This window comes from Eschrichtius robustus, chromosome 3 (genome assembly GCF_028021215.1).
Source record: "Eschrichtius robustus isolate mEscRob2 chromosome 3, mEscRob2.pri, whole genome shotgun sequence".
Lineage (NCBI taxonomy): Eukaryota > Metazoa > Chordata > Mammalia > Artiodactyla > Eschrichtiidae > Eschrichtius > Eschrichtius robustus.
The window spans coordinates 58,018,218-58,035,332 of NC_090826.1; the positions used below are offsets into that span (position 1 = coordinate 58,018,218).

General features: G+C 34.9%; 1 protein-coding gene across 8 annotated transcripts in view; it reads left to right on the forward strand.

Annotated features, from left to right (window-relative positions):
• MIER1 (MIER1 transcriptional regulator) overlaps positions 1 to 17,115 on the forward strand; it is a 55,272-nt gene that overhangs the window by 17,860 nt on the left and 20,297 nt on the right. For all 8 annotated transcript variants that reach the window (XM_068540075.1, XM_068540067.1, XM_068540069.1 and 5 more), the window contains 4 exons: positions 8,923 to 9,081; positions 9,740 to 9,872; positions 11,554 to 11,618; positions 14,959 to 15,031. In XM_068540075.1, coding sequence (XP_068396176.1) covers positions 8,923 to 9,081; positions 9,740 to 9,872; positions 11,554 to 11,618; positions 14,959 to 15,031 — 430 coding nt within the window. The remainder of the gene's footprint in view (positions 1 to 8,922; positions 9,082 to 9,739; positions 9,873 to 11,553; positions 11,619 to 14,958; positions 15,032 to 17,115) is intronic.

Genomic DNA, 17,115 nt, shown 5'->3' on the forward strand with positions numbered 1-17,115 from the left:
TACTTAACTCTCAGAGGTATTCAACACAATTTACCATTCCCTTCTCTTTTTTTGAATTTTAGAGCACCCACTGTCGTTTTCCGGATCTCCTTGTTCCTCTTCAGTGTCTTTTGCAGACTCGTCTTCCTTTCCTCAAGGATTAGATTCAGAATTTCCCAGTTCTCAGTTCTGGGTTGTGTTTTCTTCTGTCTGTAGATCAGTGCTCCTCAGAATACAGTATGAGGGTCAGCTGCATCAGAATCACTCATGGACTTACTAAGAAATGTGCATTTGTATGCCTCTCCCCCAGGCACACTGAATCAGAATGCGGAGGGGGAGCTCAAATCTACATCTTCACTAAGTGTGCACACCAAGTTTAGACACTGCTAAGTTAGGTGGTTGATCTCATTTAATCCCATGGTGTCTGTGTATGCTCAGTATTTCTTAGTTATTTTTCTAGCATTAACCTATACCCTGTCTCCAGTTTTGTTTTTCTAACCACCTGCTTGACATTTCTGTTTGGATATCTCAGTAGACATCTTTACATTTTAAATGTCTAAACAGAACTATTGATTGATGTTCTCCTTCCTCTGCCTGTTTCTTCCCTGTTTTCTCCATCTCAGTAGAAAATGGTACTACTATTTACCTTGTTGCCTGAGTCAGAAACCAGGGAGTCATCTTCCTTCATTCTCAATATCCATTCCTAAATAAACCTATCATTTCTATCCAGAAATATCTTTTATCTGGCTCTTGTTCCATCTCTGCTACTGCCCTCAAGCCCAGGTCACCATCATTTTTAGCTTAGACTATTACAGTAGCTTCCTAACTGGTTTTTCATGTCCTCTTTTACCACTCTTCTCTCCAGTATATTACCACAGCAACCATGATGATCTTTTCAAAATATAAATCAGTTTATATCAGCCTTCTATTTAAAAAACTCTTCAGTGGCTTCCTGTTACACCAGAAGAAAATCCAGACTCGTTGCCCTGGCCAGCAAGGCCACCTACATGACATGGTCCTTTATCCATTTATTACACTAGTTGTATAGCTACACTAGTTGCTTTTGTTCTTAGATGTGCTGGTTTTTTCACACTTCAAGGCTTTTCACCTCATTCCCACTCTCTGGTATGTGCTTTCTGAGTCTGGCTCCTTATCCTCTCAAGTCTGGGCTTAATATTCCCTCCTCAGAATGGCCTTTCCTGGCCCCTAATCAGCTTTTTTTAACCACTGTACCCCATTCAGTGCCTTCTTTATGCCTAACACAATTTGTAATTATATGTTTGTTTAATTTTTTTGTCTGTATCCTCCTTTAGTTCCATGAGAGGAGGGATAGTCTGTTTTATTCACCAGTGTATTTCATGGCACCTAGCAAGAGTGGTCACTCAGAGTTTTTGAATGAATGAATAAATCAGTTTGGTATGCTATCATTGAAAGGTATTATGTATACAATCTGCTGTACTCCATGACAAAAAGAACATAAGAAATAAGACATATGCCAGCCTTTTAAGCATTTGGAGTACATAATGTCATTGAAAAATGAATTCTTATACTTTTACAGTAGTAAAGATTATATGTTTCAGAATTTTAGTTTAGAACTTTTTAAAGTGTACAGTTAAAGAGCTGGAAAAGTAGTCTTATTAAGTCAGATCTTGTCAGGTGATCCCATTTTGAATCATTTAGTGATTAAAACTGGCTTAATCCATAATACCTAAGCAATTCAGTATTTTATTAAGCCAGACAACAGAATTGATCTTAGTGGTAATGGTGTAGAGCTGTTATAAAAGCTTTTCAAGGATGAGTTAAAAAGAACACAAGGAATCTGGAGTCAGAACTATTCTTTAGGAGAGGCTGGAAAGCCATTCAAAAAACTGGGATAATTTGCTTGGATGATTCAGAACCTAGGTGAACATCAGAGGAAACGATTGATTTAACAATCAATCACAGTGGCTTCATATATTCATGAAGCGGAAATGCAATTATTTTCAATTATTTGCCTGTATTTCACAGAAACTTATCACTTTAGATATATTTTCTTTTTTCTGAATAACCCATCCATGGGATAAAAAGTAAAGGAAGAAAATCGTATATTTTCCATTTTTTCACATTTTGTGTTACTCAAGTAATTGAGTAGGTAATTACTCAAGAAGAGATAATCAAGTACAGGTCAAAATAGGTTATGAAGTGGAATGATTATTGTTTTATTTCAGAAAATGGGCTACTATATTTAACTACTACAAAATTACTAATGGGCTTCACTAAAATTTTGGTCGTGTTATGGTCTTTTCCTATTTTCTCCTTTATTCTACCTCCTTCCCCAGTCCCTTACAACCCCCCAAAATTTGCTTTCAAATCACCCTTTTTTAGGAAAAAGTAATTAAAATATACAAAGGGAGAGAAAGACAAGGGAACCAATCTTTTACATTCTTTTCAACCAGACAGTCTTAAACCTTCTCAGAGAATACTTATAACTTTTCCCAGAGTAATTAAGGCTTAGGTGTAAGTAGCACATAATCACCAGTGCTTTCATCTGTAGCCTAGAGCTGAGCTACAGGGCCAATGTATTGGATTTCCTATAGTTGTAAACTCTTCAGGTCCAAACCAAACTGGTTTTTGTTCTTATTAAAAAGGTGAGCAAGATTTTGTCATTGATTACTAATTTGCTTCTATAGAAGTGAAACATCATAGTTGTGTCAGGAATTGGTAAGGTAGTTTATGCCTGGCACTTTGGTTGCATGAAATGGACCTTTGATGTAATTGGGGCAAAATTTTGACAGTTGATTCATTCAGGAGTTATCAGTAACAGCAATAACCTGTAGTTTTAAGTTCATTCAATGTGAATTCTAAAATTTCAGTGTAAACTAGCTTTTATGTGTATTGTTATGTTTGTATGCATGAATCTTATCAATATAAAATATTTTAGGTAAGGTTAGCATTTGAATGTTTTAAGAGAATTAGATGTACAGGTTAGAATTTATTAGTGATCTTAGAAGTGTCAGAATCATTCCCATAGTAAACTTTGGTTTTCTGGGAATGGCAATATGCAGGTTTAACTCGTGTTTTTCAAATGCACTCTGAAAACCCATGGTCTCACTTTGAACAGTAGCAGTCTCTTTGGGGGAAGAGGGATCAGGATCAGCTATATCTTTATGTATTTATATTTTTGAAAAATCACATTATAACAGTGTTAATAATTAACACTTTAAAGTGCTAGACACATTTCACCCAGTGACTCTCCAGAGCTAGAGAATAAAGATTAAAATGTGAGAGATTGAGGTTTTTTTTAAGTGTACATACCACATGAATTATACATATAAAAAAAAGAAACTCCAGCATGGGGATTATAAAGAAGAGTTCACTGCCTTCATCTCTTCATAGTTTATTTTGTAGTTAAGCCCCAGCCCCAAGAGGTTGGTTACCTTAGGAACCAGCACTCTTGTCCAATCTGGATGTGGTCTCTTAAGCCTTCCTGGCTGAAAATCAGTCTCTTTCCTTCTTTCCCCCAACTTAGTAAGTATTTACTGGTAAGTCACAATAGGTATAGAAAGAGTACTACGTCCATCCACCAAATGGCCCTTCAACGGCCAACACCTGGTACCACGTGCAGTCATTGGTAAATGACTGATCCCCTGGTGTGAGGGAGAGGGAACCACCTCCTGTGCAGCTAGGAGACGGATACCACTCCAACCTTACAATACTGCTGTTGGTGCTTGGTAACGTTACCGTATTGTTTTGAAGTTTAAGGACAGATTTAATTTCAGATATAATGTTTGTCTTTGAAAAAGTCTATATTCTTTCCACCTCCAGCTAGTCTCTGGTGAGCTTATATAGACATGATTGTCCCTCTTTTTGTTACAGTGCTTAGACAACTTATTTTTTTAAAGCACAATATGTAGGTATAGTTCACATGGCTGATTTTTATTCATTTTGTACTATGTCCATTTTCCTTCTTATATGTCTTCTATGTCCAAGTTTCCTTCAACCTCTTTCCTTACTTTCCCTTACTTCTTATAGTCTATCAACCCAGCACATCTTATTTCACTCTCCATCAGAATGATGTACACTTAACCTAGGATCAGGTTTTGAGGAAGGGAGTGTATATGCATATGTATGTAAGGGCACTGTAAAGCAGTGAGTCAGACTGTACTACTTACTTAGAGTGTAACTTTGGACTAGTTACTTAACATTATTAAGCTTCAGTGTTATTACAAGGATGATATATGTAAAACATTGAGCACAGTGTCTGGTACATGATAATCACTCAATAAATCTTAATAGTTATTCATAAAATTCTCAAAGAAATCTGTAACACCCGAACGAACGGTGGAGAACCACTGTACTTATAATTTTCTTTCACTCTGCTCCTTCCATTTCTCAACCCTTGTATGAATGGGAACAAAACACTCTGACACTTTATTGTGATGTTTCAATTTGGGGAAAGCCCCTTAGTACCTGGTAGAACATAGACTTTGACAATATAAGCTAATGAGAAAGTCTCTGGAACAGGTGACTGATGGGCCCTAGTATAATGTACTGTCAGCCACATTTTATTCATCTTTTAGTCTTTTTTTCAGAAGGAAATAGCAAAGAACATTTGCTTTACGGGATAGCATTACTTTTTTTTTTTTTGAGTTTTTTAAAAAAATTTATTTATTTTTGGCTGCATTGGGTCTTCATTGCTGTGTGCGGGCTTTCTCTAGTTGCGGCGAGTGGGGGCTACTCTTCGTTGTGGTTCACGGCCCTCTCATCACGGTGGCTTCTCTTGTTGTAGAGCACGGGCTCTAGGCGCACGGACTTCAGTAGTTGTAGCACGCGGGCTCAGCGCGGGCTCTAGAGCGCAGGCTCAGTAACTGTGGCGCACGGGCTTAGTTGCTCCGCGGCATGTGGGATCTTCCCAGACCAGGGCTCGAACCCATGTCGCCTGCATTGGCAGGCGGATTCTTAACCACTGCGCCGCCAGGGAAGCCCAGCATTATTTTCTATATCAAATATTTGGGTACAAATAACAGGAATCCATCTTGAACTAGCTTAGGCAAAATGAAGATTTAGTTGTAAGGCTCGTGTTAATTTCATTAAGGGCAGGGAGATATCTAGACCTCACGGACTCAAGTGCCACCAGAACATATTTTCTGTTTTTGCTTTTTTACATAGTGGTGTCCTTTTTCAGACCAATTTTCTTCATATGTTGTCAGTTTTCAGGCTCCTAGATTTATTGCTTGAGATATAGCCTATATTCTTTAGCTGCTATTGGTAAAATTCTGTAAACAAATTATGGTCCAACTTGGGTCACGTGCCCATTCCAAATGCGTGGCCAGGGAATACAGTGATTCTAATTGGGTTAGATACTGTGAGGTCCAGGAGGTAAGCTTTCAATCAAAATACATGCTTGGAATGGAGGAAAGAACACTTCTGGAAAAAGATGCGTGTAGAAGTAGAAAGAAAGGATTGGGTAGCAGACAACAAGATACAATACTTGAATTTAAAACTGGAGATGCCTCAGCAAAGTTAATTTGAGGTTTTATTGTAGTTATAGCCCAGTGTTTGCTGTAAGGGCATCACTTTATACCTTAGATCAAGTAAGATATTTTTCATACTATGTGGGTCATGATTGTTGCTTACTAACTTGATATAGGGCAACAGAAATTAAAAGTCAATTCCAAAGAAAAGCATAATACCACTATATAGTCTTTGTTTTCAATATTAAGAATTTTCTTGATGGAATAGGCAAGGATATTTTGTTTACACATGATAAAACCCACCTAAAACCAACTTTGACTGAAAATAAACTTTTTAAAAGTTTGTTAGAACTTTTTTAGAACTTTATTGTTTTTATTATTTTTTCGGTGTCATACGAATATGTATCTGGGTCCAAGTAATGTCTGGAAGCAGAGATTCGGTGTCACAAGGACCTCTTGATCATTCTTAACCCATGGTTAAATCCGTTGATTCCTTCTGCAGGGTCTCGAGTTTTTTCTGTACCACAACCACTAATTTGGTTTAGGTTCTGATTATACTCATATGAATAACAGTGGATTCCAACTTAGCAAACTAAATTTCTCCCTGCCTAAGTCCATCTTGAATATTTTGTCATGTGTATAATTTTCCCTAAGCTGTTCCATAGGGTCAATCACTGTTCAGCAGCTACTCTCAAATGAATCAAAAGTAGAGTATAACAGATCCCTTTAGAAACTAAGTAAAACTAGAGAAAGTAGGTAAAAATACCAGCCCTAACTTTTTTTGGTTACTACAGATACCCTCTATTCTAATCAGGATAACCTGCTTATTCATTGTTTGTTTCTACGCTTGCGCAGTTGTCATTTCCTCTGACTTCTCTCTCTGCCAGTTCTGTTACTGTTTTTCAGATTCAAGCACTTCTCTTCCAAATGCACTATGATCAGCCGCTTCTGACTCTACTCTGTTCTCTGCTTAGTCAATCAATATTGGGGGTGTTGCTAAATTTTTCTTTGAGAAATGAATTTTTATAAAGCAAGTCACACTTTTCAGATATGTATCCAAGAGGGAAAAATCTTGACCTCACCATGGAAGTCAGATATTCCACTTACCTGAGAATGGTTAAAAAAAAAAAAAATCTTTTCATGCAGTTGGTGTATCACTTACCCTTTTGACACATAACTTAGCTATCTATCAGCTGTTAGTGATAAGCTTTATTAAAGATAATGATCGCACTTTATTACCTCCCACTGGAAAGGCTGATTTGCAGTTATCTTATCCTAGAACTGTGAGATAAGTGGTTCTCCAGGTGGTCTCATACCAGCAGCATCAATATCACCTGGTACTTTAAAAATGCAGATACTCAGGCCCCACTTCAGCCTTACTAGATCAGAAACTTTGGGGTGGGGTTCAGCAGTCTATTTAAATAAGTTCTCAAGGTGATTCTCTTGCCCTTGAATAAGACAGACCAAAGGTAGAGAACTTGAAGACATTTATTTGATTGGTAATCATACTCCTTTTTTGTGATCTCTCAAAGTATCAGTTAACTCAGTTGTAAAACTTAGAGGTAGTAGTAGCATATTAAGGTAGTCTTAAAGATGAAACAAATATTATGAAACAAGCTGTTTATGAATTCTCAAGGTCCATGTAAATGTTAGTTGCAAACCTACGCTAAAGTGTTTTTCCTGGTTTGGCCCTTATTCATAATAGTGACTTCAGTGGCTTGGTCATAGAAGTGACTTCAGTTGTTAAACCTGCCTCTGATTTGTGGTGCAGAAGTTTATGGAAAGTATGAGCTGGGATTAGGAGGTCTAGGTATTATAGTAAAGTCTCTGTCAGTGCATAATGTTTCTCTCTGCTTGGTTTTCTTATTTACATATATAAAGGTAGCACTGTCATCTGGTACTTTTAAAGATCAAATAAGGTAGTGTAATATTCTCACTCTGCTTTTGTTAAGAAAAGAGAATAAGATAGTGGAATCAGAGCACTTACCACAAATGCCTGGCATATAGAAGACACTTTATGGCAGCTATATGTTATGATTGTTTATATAACCCACCTTTTCTATATCTTTTTCTCATTTTATTTCTTTCTTGATTTTGAAGTTCTGTTTTCTTAAATCCTGACTCCTAATTCCCAAATTTCTGTCTCCTGTACCAGATGCTTGGTACTGGACCAGGTATCTGCAGGGACTAGATCCTTGAACACTTCAAGCACTGTGTTATTGCACTTTGAGAATCACAATACGAGATGTCAATTAAGTATGCCAGCTTGTCATTGATTTCTGTTTCAGAAACAGATTCACAGACTGATTTATAACTAGAATATCCATTTACAGTATGAAATAGAAGTGTTAAACAGTATTTTCTTCCTATTTCTATAAGAAAATTTTTTCAAATTATAATCATTAGTTGCTTTTTTACACACGAATTCTGAGTGATGGGAGTTAACTGTATGATCTAAGTATTTAGTGTCACCAGGTTATATCGTCCAGTTTGATGTATTAATGTCCACTGTAACAGTGTATTTAACACACGGGCTAGACTTATTTCTATCCATGAATGAGGCTACAAGACTGCTGGAGAAATACAAAAGTCTTGTTTCATGATTATCCTTTTTCTAGGTTCTAAACTGACTGACTCAGTTAAATTTTTCTTCAGAGTGTGTATGTGTGCGTGTGTGTAAAATTTCCTTTTTGTAATCAGTTCTGTCATGTTTCCCTGATACTTTATAATGCTTGATTATTGATTAGAGTGAGTACCTTCTGCAGAAAGCTGATTTCATTTCATTACATACGGATATTTCTTCATTTCACCTTCAGGAGGGTATGTTTTTTGTGATGGTTGGGGAAGGTCCAGGTCCCTGGCTGAGGCAGCCTGGTATATGATAAGAGTACGGGCTTTTGTAATTAGACTTGAAATCTGGCTTCATTACTTGTAACTTGTGTGGTTTTTGGAGAAATTGCTTAATCTGCCAGCCTCAATTTCCTCATCTATGAAATGGAGATAATACAACAGTTTTGTAAGATGGATAGTAAGGATTCCATGAAAGGATTTTATACACAATTATGCATAAACCTAGAAAAGACTATATAGCTAATGTAATCCAGTATCATTCATGTATGTCATTGCTGTTTTAATTTATTTGGGCTGGGCTATGAATTTCATCCCCCTTTCTGGGTTTGTTAACTTAGTTTACAGTCTATTTTCTGATTATTCTATTTCACCACTCCCAAATTATGTACGGTACGCTTACTAAGTGTGAGCATCCCTACGCAGTGTTAACTGCACATTGGTGTACATTCACTGAATTGATGCAGAAAAGAATAGTAAAAGCCTAGGATTTTCTTAGGTTTCAGAATTATATTCAGTTTTACCTTTTATGATTTGAGAATTCTTCATAACAGTTCTAAGAGTATACTCAACAGATTTGTGAATTATAGGAATATGAAATACCACCTATTCAGAAATTAACTTTTTATTTTGTTCTATTTAGGAAGGCGACATGCCAATTCATGAACTTCTCAGCCTTTATGGTTATGACAGTACTATTCGACTACCTGAAGAAGATGAGGAGGAGGAGGAAGAAGAAGAAGGTGAAGACGATGAAGATGCTGATAATGATGATAACAGTGGCTGTAGTGGGGAAAATAAAGTAAGGCTATACACATATATTTTTATTCCTCTTGAAGTTAAAGTTTATTAATACATTCATTTTGACTGCTTATTTTTGTCATCTGTTTTTACTCTGACTTTAAAAGTAATACATTTAAATGTTAAAAGTTAATATATAGATATACGTAATACAAATTGGAAGTCCCCTGTAATCTACTCCAGAGAAGTAATAGTTTTCTCTGTGTCATTCCAGATTTCTTATCAATGCCTAGTCTAAATAAACTTGTAAGAACTTTTTAAAAAATGCTATTTTTTTTTAAGTAATAAAGGCTAATTGGCAGTTCTGTATTCACTTTTATTTTGTTTTGAAATAATTTCAGCTTTACAGAAGAGGCTCAAAGATAGTACAGAGTTTCTGTATATTCTTCACTCAACTACCCCTAATGTTAGCATCTATGTAACCATGGTCTATTTATTAAAACTAAGAAATCAACAGTGGTACCATACTATTAATTAAACTATAGACAATTCAGATTTCACAAGATTTTCCACTGATGTTCTTTTTCCTGTTCCAGGATCCAGCCCAAGACACCATTTAGTATATTTATTTTAGCCTTCCAGTTGTATTTGGAATACTATGACCTTTCATCTGCAGCAATCTTCTTTTTATCTTAGAGATTTAATTTATTATTCCACAGGAAGAGAATATAAAAGATTCCTCAGGTCAAGAGGATGAAACTCAGTCTTCCAATGATGATCCATCGCAATCTGTTGCTTCTCAAGATGCCCAGGAAATAATCCGTCCACGTCGATGTAAATATTTTGATACAAGTAAGTGTCATTAGTTACTATTTTTTGGATATGATTTTTACTGCTTAATATATGACCTAAAATTTTAGTGGTTTTTTTCACTACTCTGTTTGAATTCATTGATTTTGAAATCTTGCTCATCAGTAATGGGATTTTGTTCTAGATTCTTAGTTTAGCAGTACTGGGGCCCTCTTGTCCATGAATATACTACAGTAATTACTGTGTCACTGTGATGCCCGATTCTGAGTGTGTTCCTTTTTTTCCCCTCTTGACTGTTCTTGAAATTTAGTTTGTTTCATGGTCATCTTTTTTATTTCTCCTAGTCTTTTCCTCAGTTTTCCATTTTCTGCTTTCTTTGCCTCTCAGCCTTGATATATTCGTAAGCATTGCTTTCTCTAATCAGTGGCTCCCAAGTCCAAAAAGTGGTTGACTCTTGAGGTAGGAATATGTTACACTAAGAACTCTCCTAATTTTTCTACAGTTATGATCTAGTCAGAGATGACCAGTAGTCAAGACAACATTTAATATATGTATCTTGAATATTTGCATGTTTCATCTGCTCCATAATGTTTCATTCTAAGAAGGAATCCTTACTCTGGAAGTAAGATAAGAAAAAGTTAACCATTAGTGTTATTAGTTTAAATATGTGGTCTAAATTTCTATACTTTAAAAAGGAAAATAGTTGAAGAACAATAACCTCTCATGAAATGTGGTAAAGTAATAACTGATTAAACATGGCTACTTCTTTGTATGAGTGACTTCTGTTACACAGTTTGTTTAGAAGTGAATGTAGGGCCGCTAATAATAATTTTATTGTGAACTTTGATCACAGATATGGTCCAACTGAAAAGTATATCAGTGCACAGAGAGATTAGTTACTGAGATAATTGTTTGGGGGAAATGGGGTATTTTTCCCTTAGTTAAACCAGGAGCAGATCCATTGCCAAAGTTTGCTTAAAAGTGGGATACTAAGTGACTGCCTCTTGAAATAATATTTCATAATTAAAATCTGGTATTTTAGTTATGATGTATGCATTGAAGCTACACATATACTGCCTATCTTAGCTTTTCCATAGGAAGAATTAATTTCTGTATGCAGTGTTACCCTTTTGAATTTTGTGTGCCATTTTAGAGTTGAGAAGATGCTGACAGTCTGATGGTTTTCAGATTTCCCACCCCTTTATGTAAATACATTCTTAGTCCAAAATGTAAACAAATAGCAGCTTGCCTGCTCTGAATAAAACAGAAGTTGGGAAGACATACATACCCTCTCTTCATGCGCTCCCCCCAAAGTGGTGCTACAGAGTTGTCAGTGCTTTAAGGAGCACTGTGCAGAAACCACTGTTTTGCCCCAATTCTTATTTTATAAGGGAAGAAACTGAGATCATATAATTTATTCTGTCACCAAGCTGTTGGAAGGAGAATTAGGCTTAGAAACAGATTATCTTGACTCTGAATCAGATTTTTTCTTAAAATTTTTTGTAGGAAATCATTTTATGAAAATACAGTTGTCTAAGAAGATTGTCCTAGAAGGTTTATGAGTTTTGTTTTTTTTGTTTTAACTGACAGGGTATTATTTGATTAAAAATATCTTGACCTACCTCTGCAAATACCTTTTGGCATATTTAAATATTTGATGGTAGATATAAGAATGGATAGGATAAGCAATCATTTTATAGTACTATTGTCTTACTTATTCTAGATAGTGAAATAGAAGAAGAATCTGAAGAAGATGAAGATTATATACCATCAGAAGACTGGAAAAAGGTAGTTAGAGCCATATTTTCCCAAAACTTAGATAAATAAATATTTAAAAAGCCAAGTGTAATTATTCTTTTACTAAGTATAAATATTGATAAAATTGAAGTAAGTCTTTCTGTGACATATGAATGTTCAGACTTTCCCTTAATACATCCAGGTGAGAAAAATATTTACCTTTTTATAAATAAAATAATGGTATAGAAAAAATTGGACTTTGTTGAGCAAGCCAGTACTCAAAGCAAGATTAGAAATCCAAATTTCTGAACTACTACAAATTACACTTTTGTTAGCTACACTATAAAAAGTATCACACGTGATTTTTCTTTTTTTTTATACTTGAGAAAGCAGTTGTGGAGGCTTTGGTATTTGTTAAGTAAATTTTGTTTAATAAGTTAGATTACAAGTTTTTCCATCCCATATTAATGTCGATATTTACAACTCAGAGTATATTGTGTGAAGAGACAGATTTGGGCTTTGGTATAACTATCCATAATTAATTTCTAAAATGAGTCTAAAGATAATATATTGACGTAGTCTTTAAATATAAAATTGTATAACATTGTGTAGTTAATCACATGGTTAAATTGAAGAATTTTAAGCTGTTGCAAAGTAGTTGACTTATTAGGAAGATTTATCAAAATGTTATATAGCATTGATCAGGGCAAATCATTTATATAGAAGAGATGATGTCATTCTTGTTGAGATAGGTGACCTGATATTTCTCTTAAAATCTCCATTGAGGTTTTTTAGTGTTCTTTTTCATAGGTCTGATTTTTAATTTAGGGCATAAGCAGTCATTTATTTGGAAGCAGAATAGCCCAAAATATCAAATTGAGTGGCCTTTCTGCACTTTTTGAGTCATGATTGTTTACTTAGTTAGTTAATACTTTGGAGGCTTCCCTGTGTTTTGTTTGTTTAGTTTGTTTAAAGTTGTGTGGTTTGGGATGCCTGGGGCAAACTTAAAAAGAGCTAACCTCCTTGTGGATTAAAATAAGGGAAAATCTCTATATTTAGAGTTTCAGTTGGGAAAAATGAAGTATTCAAATGAACTTGGACTGCGCTACCCAAGGATTCTGGGCTTCAGCCAGAATTGATCTATTTATGGGTTTCCAAAGAGACGTTTAGAAGAGAGAGACATTAGTGTGGGTTGGAGTGGTAAGGAAAGATTATCCCAGTGCCGGATGTGTTAATTAACTTGAGTGAGTAATGGATGAATGATGGGACTGAAGACAGAAAAAAGGATCATAGAAGTTACTATTTGTGTGACCTATTTGAGCAAGTGTTCTTCAATCCAGTTTTTTCTGATTCCTACATCATGCAGAAATTAAGATGAAAAAAAGCTAGAAACCTTGGGAGTCATCTTAAACTGTTATTTTCTACCACACATTCAAGTTTATATATCTTTTCTCCAATATAAGTTGATTTTGTATCTGGAGTTTCCCAAGAGAGTATTTGATTAAGCCTTGAATTTTTTTTTTTTTTTAATGGAGCAATAAAAAAACTCAGGAGGGAGAACATGGGGGGAGATGAAGCCTTTACTGCTAGGGAGTATTAGTCCCTTCCTCAGGAAAAATATGTAATAAAGTAGGCCACAGTAAATCCAGATTGTCTTATTTTAGTGAGATCTGTAAAAAAGTGTCAGGATTCAGAGATTCATCTTCTAAGGCTTATAAGATGAAATTGAATTTTTATAGAAACTAGGGTAGAGGGGAAACAGCTTTGAAATCAAACCTGAGTTCAAATTATAGCTCAGAATTTACTAGTAGTGTGTTCCTGAGGAAATTAATTTTGTTGAGTTTCATCTCCTCAAATACAATATGGGAATGACAAATTCAGCCTTGTCTAAGTTGGTGAGGATTTAATGAAAATTTTGCATAAGATACCTGGTACATAATGCTCCTAAACGGCTGTTTTCCTTCCCTTCCCTGCAGAATAAATTAGGTGAAAAGAAGTTATCTGAACTCAATAGGAAAAAGGAAGTGTCTTATCTTTACACCAGTCGAGAAGTTATCAACCCTGGCTTCATGTTAGAATCACTTAAAGAACTTTTAAATACTGATTACCATGGCTTTCATCCAGAGATTCTAGTTTAATTGGTCTGGAATGGATCCAGACATCTATATTTTAGAAGCGCCCTAGCCAGGGTTGATAACTTGACTGTTTATTCTCTGATAGGCATAGGTGAGTAAAGTTAAAAGAGCCACAAGAAGTGACAATAGAGTAATCTTTTTTATAGTGAAAGACATAAAGAAAATTCCTATATATGAGTAGAGAAGATGTGAATGTGGTATTTTTAGAAAACTAACTGGTTTTCCTGTACAGGTGCAGCAATAAATTTATTACACAGAACATGTCTTTGAAGTTGTACTAGATAAAATGAAATTCTAACGAAAGTGGGAAACAGTAACAGGAGAGAGAAACTTTTCAAATCCCAAGAGTTATTTAAACTTACTAGACCATGATTTTGTACCTTTCCTGCATAAGTCTTCATTCTGAAAATGTAGTAACTGTATTATTAACATGTAGCCACAGACAAAAGAGGGCCCATGTAATTAATCTTGGTCCCTACGTCTTGTAAAATCTCATCAGTGGTGATTTCTAATTGTCTTTCTGAACAGCCAGTTTCCCCTAATCTGTGTTTTGACTATATAGATTGATTACCAGATTTCCTAAAATAAGATTTAATTACATTTGGGAGAAGTTACAATTTCATCTTGTATTGTTTTAATGAAAGTTAGGCACTAATTACCTGTCCAGTGGGTTTGGAGTTTCATTCGTTTGGCCTCTACTGAGCTTTATACAAACCCTTTTGTTATTTCCTTTACCTGAAATCTCTGGTTCTCAGACTTCAGTGTGTGTCAGAATCACCTGGACAGCTTGTTAAAACACTTACAATTGCCGAATCCCATCCTCATAGTTTCTGGTTCAGTAGGTCTGGTGTAAGACCTGAGTATTTGCATTTGGCGATGCTGATGCTGCTGATTCAGAGACCGTGGCTTAGAGTGGGATGCTCTGAAAATACTTTAACTTGACTTTCTGCTTTTCAGAGTTATCTTATAATTGAATTATAAGAATTCATTTTTATTTCTTTTCCTCCATATTTTGAAGTAAAGTTTGTATCCATTTCACCCCATTATTATTACTAATATTTTCATCCAGTCATAGCCAAGGTCTTATCTATCATTAATTCATGCATCCTCACAGTACTCCCCTGAGATGGTTAATTGGTTGTGACTGTTTTATGACAGAAACCAGGAACAGTTAACCCAAGAAGGTAAATCTAGAAAATGGATATCAAATCTGTGTTACTAGATCTTATTCATGTTTTATGTTATTTTTAAAATAGGAGATTATGGTGGGCTCCATGTTTCAAGCAGAGATTCCAGTTGGCATTTGTAGATACAAAGAAAATGAAAAAGGTGAGTTATTAGTAAATTTACTAATTTATAGCTGAATTCATGCTTTTGAATTGATGAACTGTTTTTATAATGGGATAAGAACATGACAGTTTGTTTGTTACCCCACTGATTTATGAAAGAAGACCTCTGCACCAGTATCTGTAAGAAATACGTTTTCTGTTTCTCCACTTCTGTCCATAGAAGTCTAGCCAAAAAAGAAAGAAAGAAAAGTGAATGGTATTAGATTATTAGATGACTTAAAACATTCCAACTTTTAATTTTTTTTCATATTTTAAGTACTCTGAAAAATATGCCCTTTTATAACCTTTATGATTTATATTTTAAAAGGTTATTTTGTTTCAGTGGAAGCTGTTGGACAGGTTTAAAAAAAAAACAAGTAAACAGCTGATATAAAAAGTTAATTTGCTTCTGAAACTTTTAATATTACTAAAATTGAGTATTTTGATGTTTGTGTATTTAAAATACTTTGGAAAAACAACTTGTATACTTAAATTTTACATGGTTTTTTTCATTATTTTGTCTAAAAGTGCTAAGGTAAGCCACAAATAATAAATACTTAACAAAAACAGAATACTTGAAGATTTTCTTTTAAGTCTATTTCAGATTATCCACTTTGGGAGAGTTCCAGAATGAGAGAGTGTGTGTGTGTGCACGCGCACGTTTAATGAGTTTTCATGTGCGGTGTGACATCACTCAATGCTAGAACTCTTTCATCATTTCTTTATTTCAGTTTTCTTTTCCACACTTCACCTTACATATGCAGAGCCTTTGGGAGTTGTAGAAGTCGTCTTGTTTGTTTTCTTTTTTAGCATTCCCTCCAAAAACTTAATTTATATTCTAAGTATGCACCTGCTTTCAGGGCAAAGCAGCAGATCAGAAGCAGTTAAGGGAGCACCACAGGCTAGTAAATTCTAGTGACAGTAGAAATGTTTTAACACAACAGTAATAGCTTTCAAGTTAATTTCTGCAACATACAGGAATGTTAAAGGTATCAATATGGAGTGACCTTGTTGTATATTGAAATTCTGTGCACAGTGTTTGTGAATACATTGTAATTGTGTGCAAAAATGAATGATCCATTGGCTTTTGTATTTTTTTATATGTGGCAAGTTAATATTATGGCTAAAGATGGTTTTAATTATCTCTTAATATGTTTATCTTTTATTTTAATATGTTTGCATTGTCAGATATCACAGTGAATAAGTGATCACAATCTCCAATTTTGATTTACTGTTTTCCATTTTAACATTTTAGAAAGCAATTTTATGTGTGTGTATATATATATATATTTTTCTTTCTTTTTTTTCCAGAAAAGCTGTGGTTTATGAAGCTTTCTCACTTTGAGAAATTTAAGCGTGTTATATCGTATGAGGATCAGATGCATTTACCAGGGTTACTGCCTTAGAGGAGTCACTATGGTTCAGGCCCTTTCCTCATCTTTGTAGTTCTAGGAATTCAAACTTTGGTCATGATATCAAGAATTCGTCTCCACTTAGGTTGACCTGTGCACACAGACCAAATTCTTGTAAAACTATTAGGGTAAACCACACTGTTAGAAATAAAACTGTCAAAGGGATAGTGCTGATTAGTGCCTTTTTTCCTTACAGTGAAAGTTTCACAGGGTATTTTTCATCAGTTTGGTGATCACATTCAAAAGGGAGAGCATTTGGTTTGGGTGATTTTGATAACAGTGCCACAAAACTTAAGATATCTTGACATCTGAACTGTAAGGGATTATTCGGCAGTTGGATTAGAATTTTTCATTGCTAAAAGGAAACCCTATTACTGAGTATCCTAAAGAGACATTAACTTTTTCTCTTAAATGTATGTAAATGATCATTTATCCTCAATGAGTGTATTATAATCATTTGTTTATTCATCTTTGTATCCTTAATACCTTAGGAGATCCTTTTCACGTAAGACTTTGTAAACATTTGGTAGCTGAGTTATTAGGTGGGTGCAGATAGTGTAAACAGAACGTATGTGGAGTCAGTAAACTTGAATCAGTATCTAGGCATTTGGCCATGGACGTGTTACTTAACTACTACTTTTTTCTCGTCTATAAAATAGCAATCACCTATTTA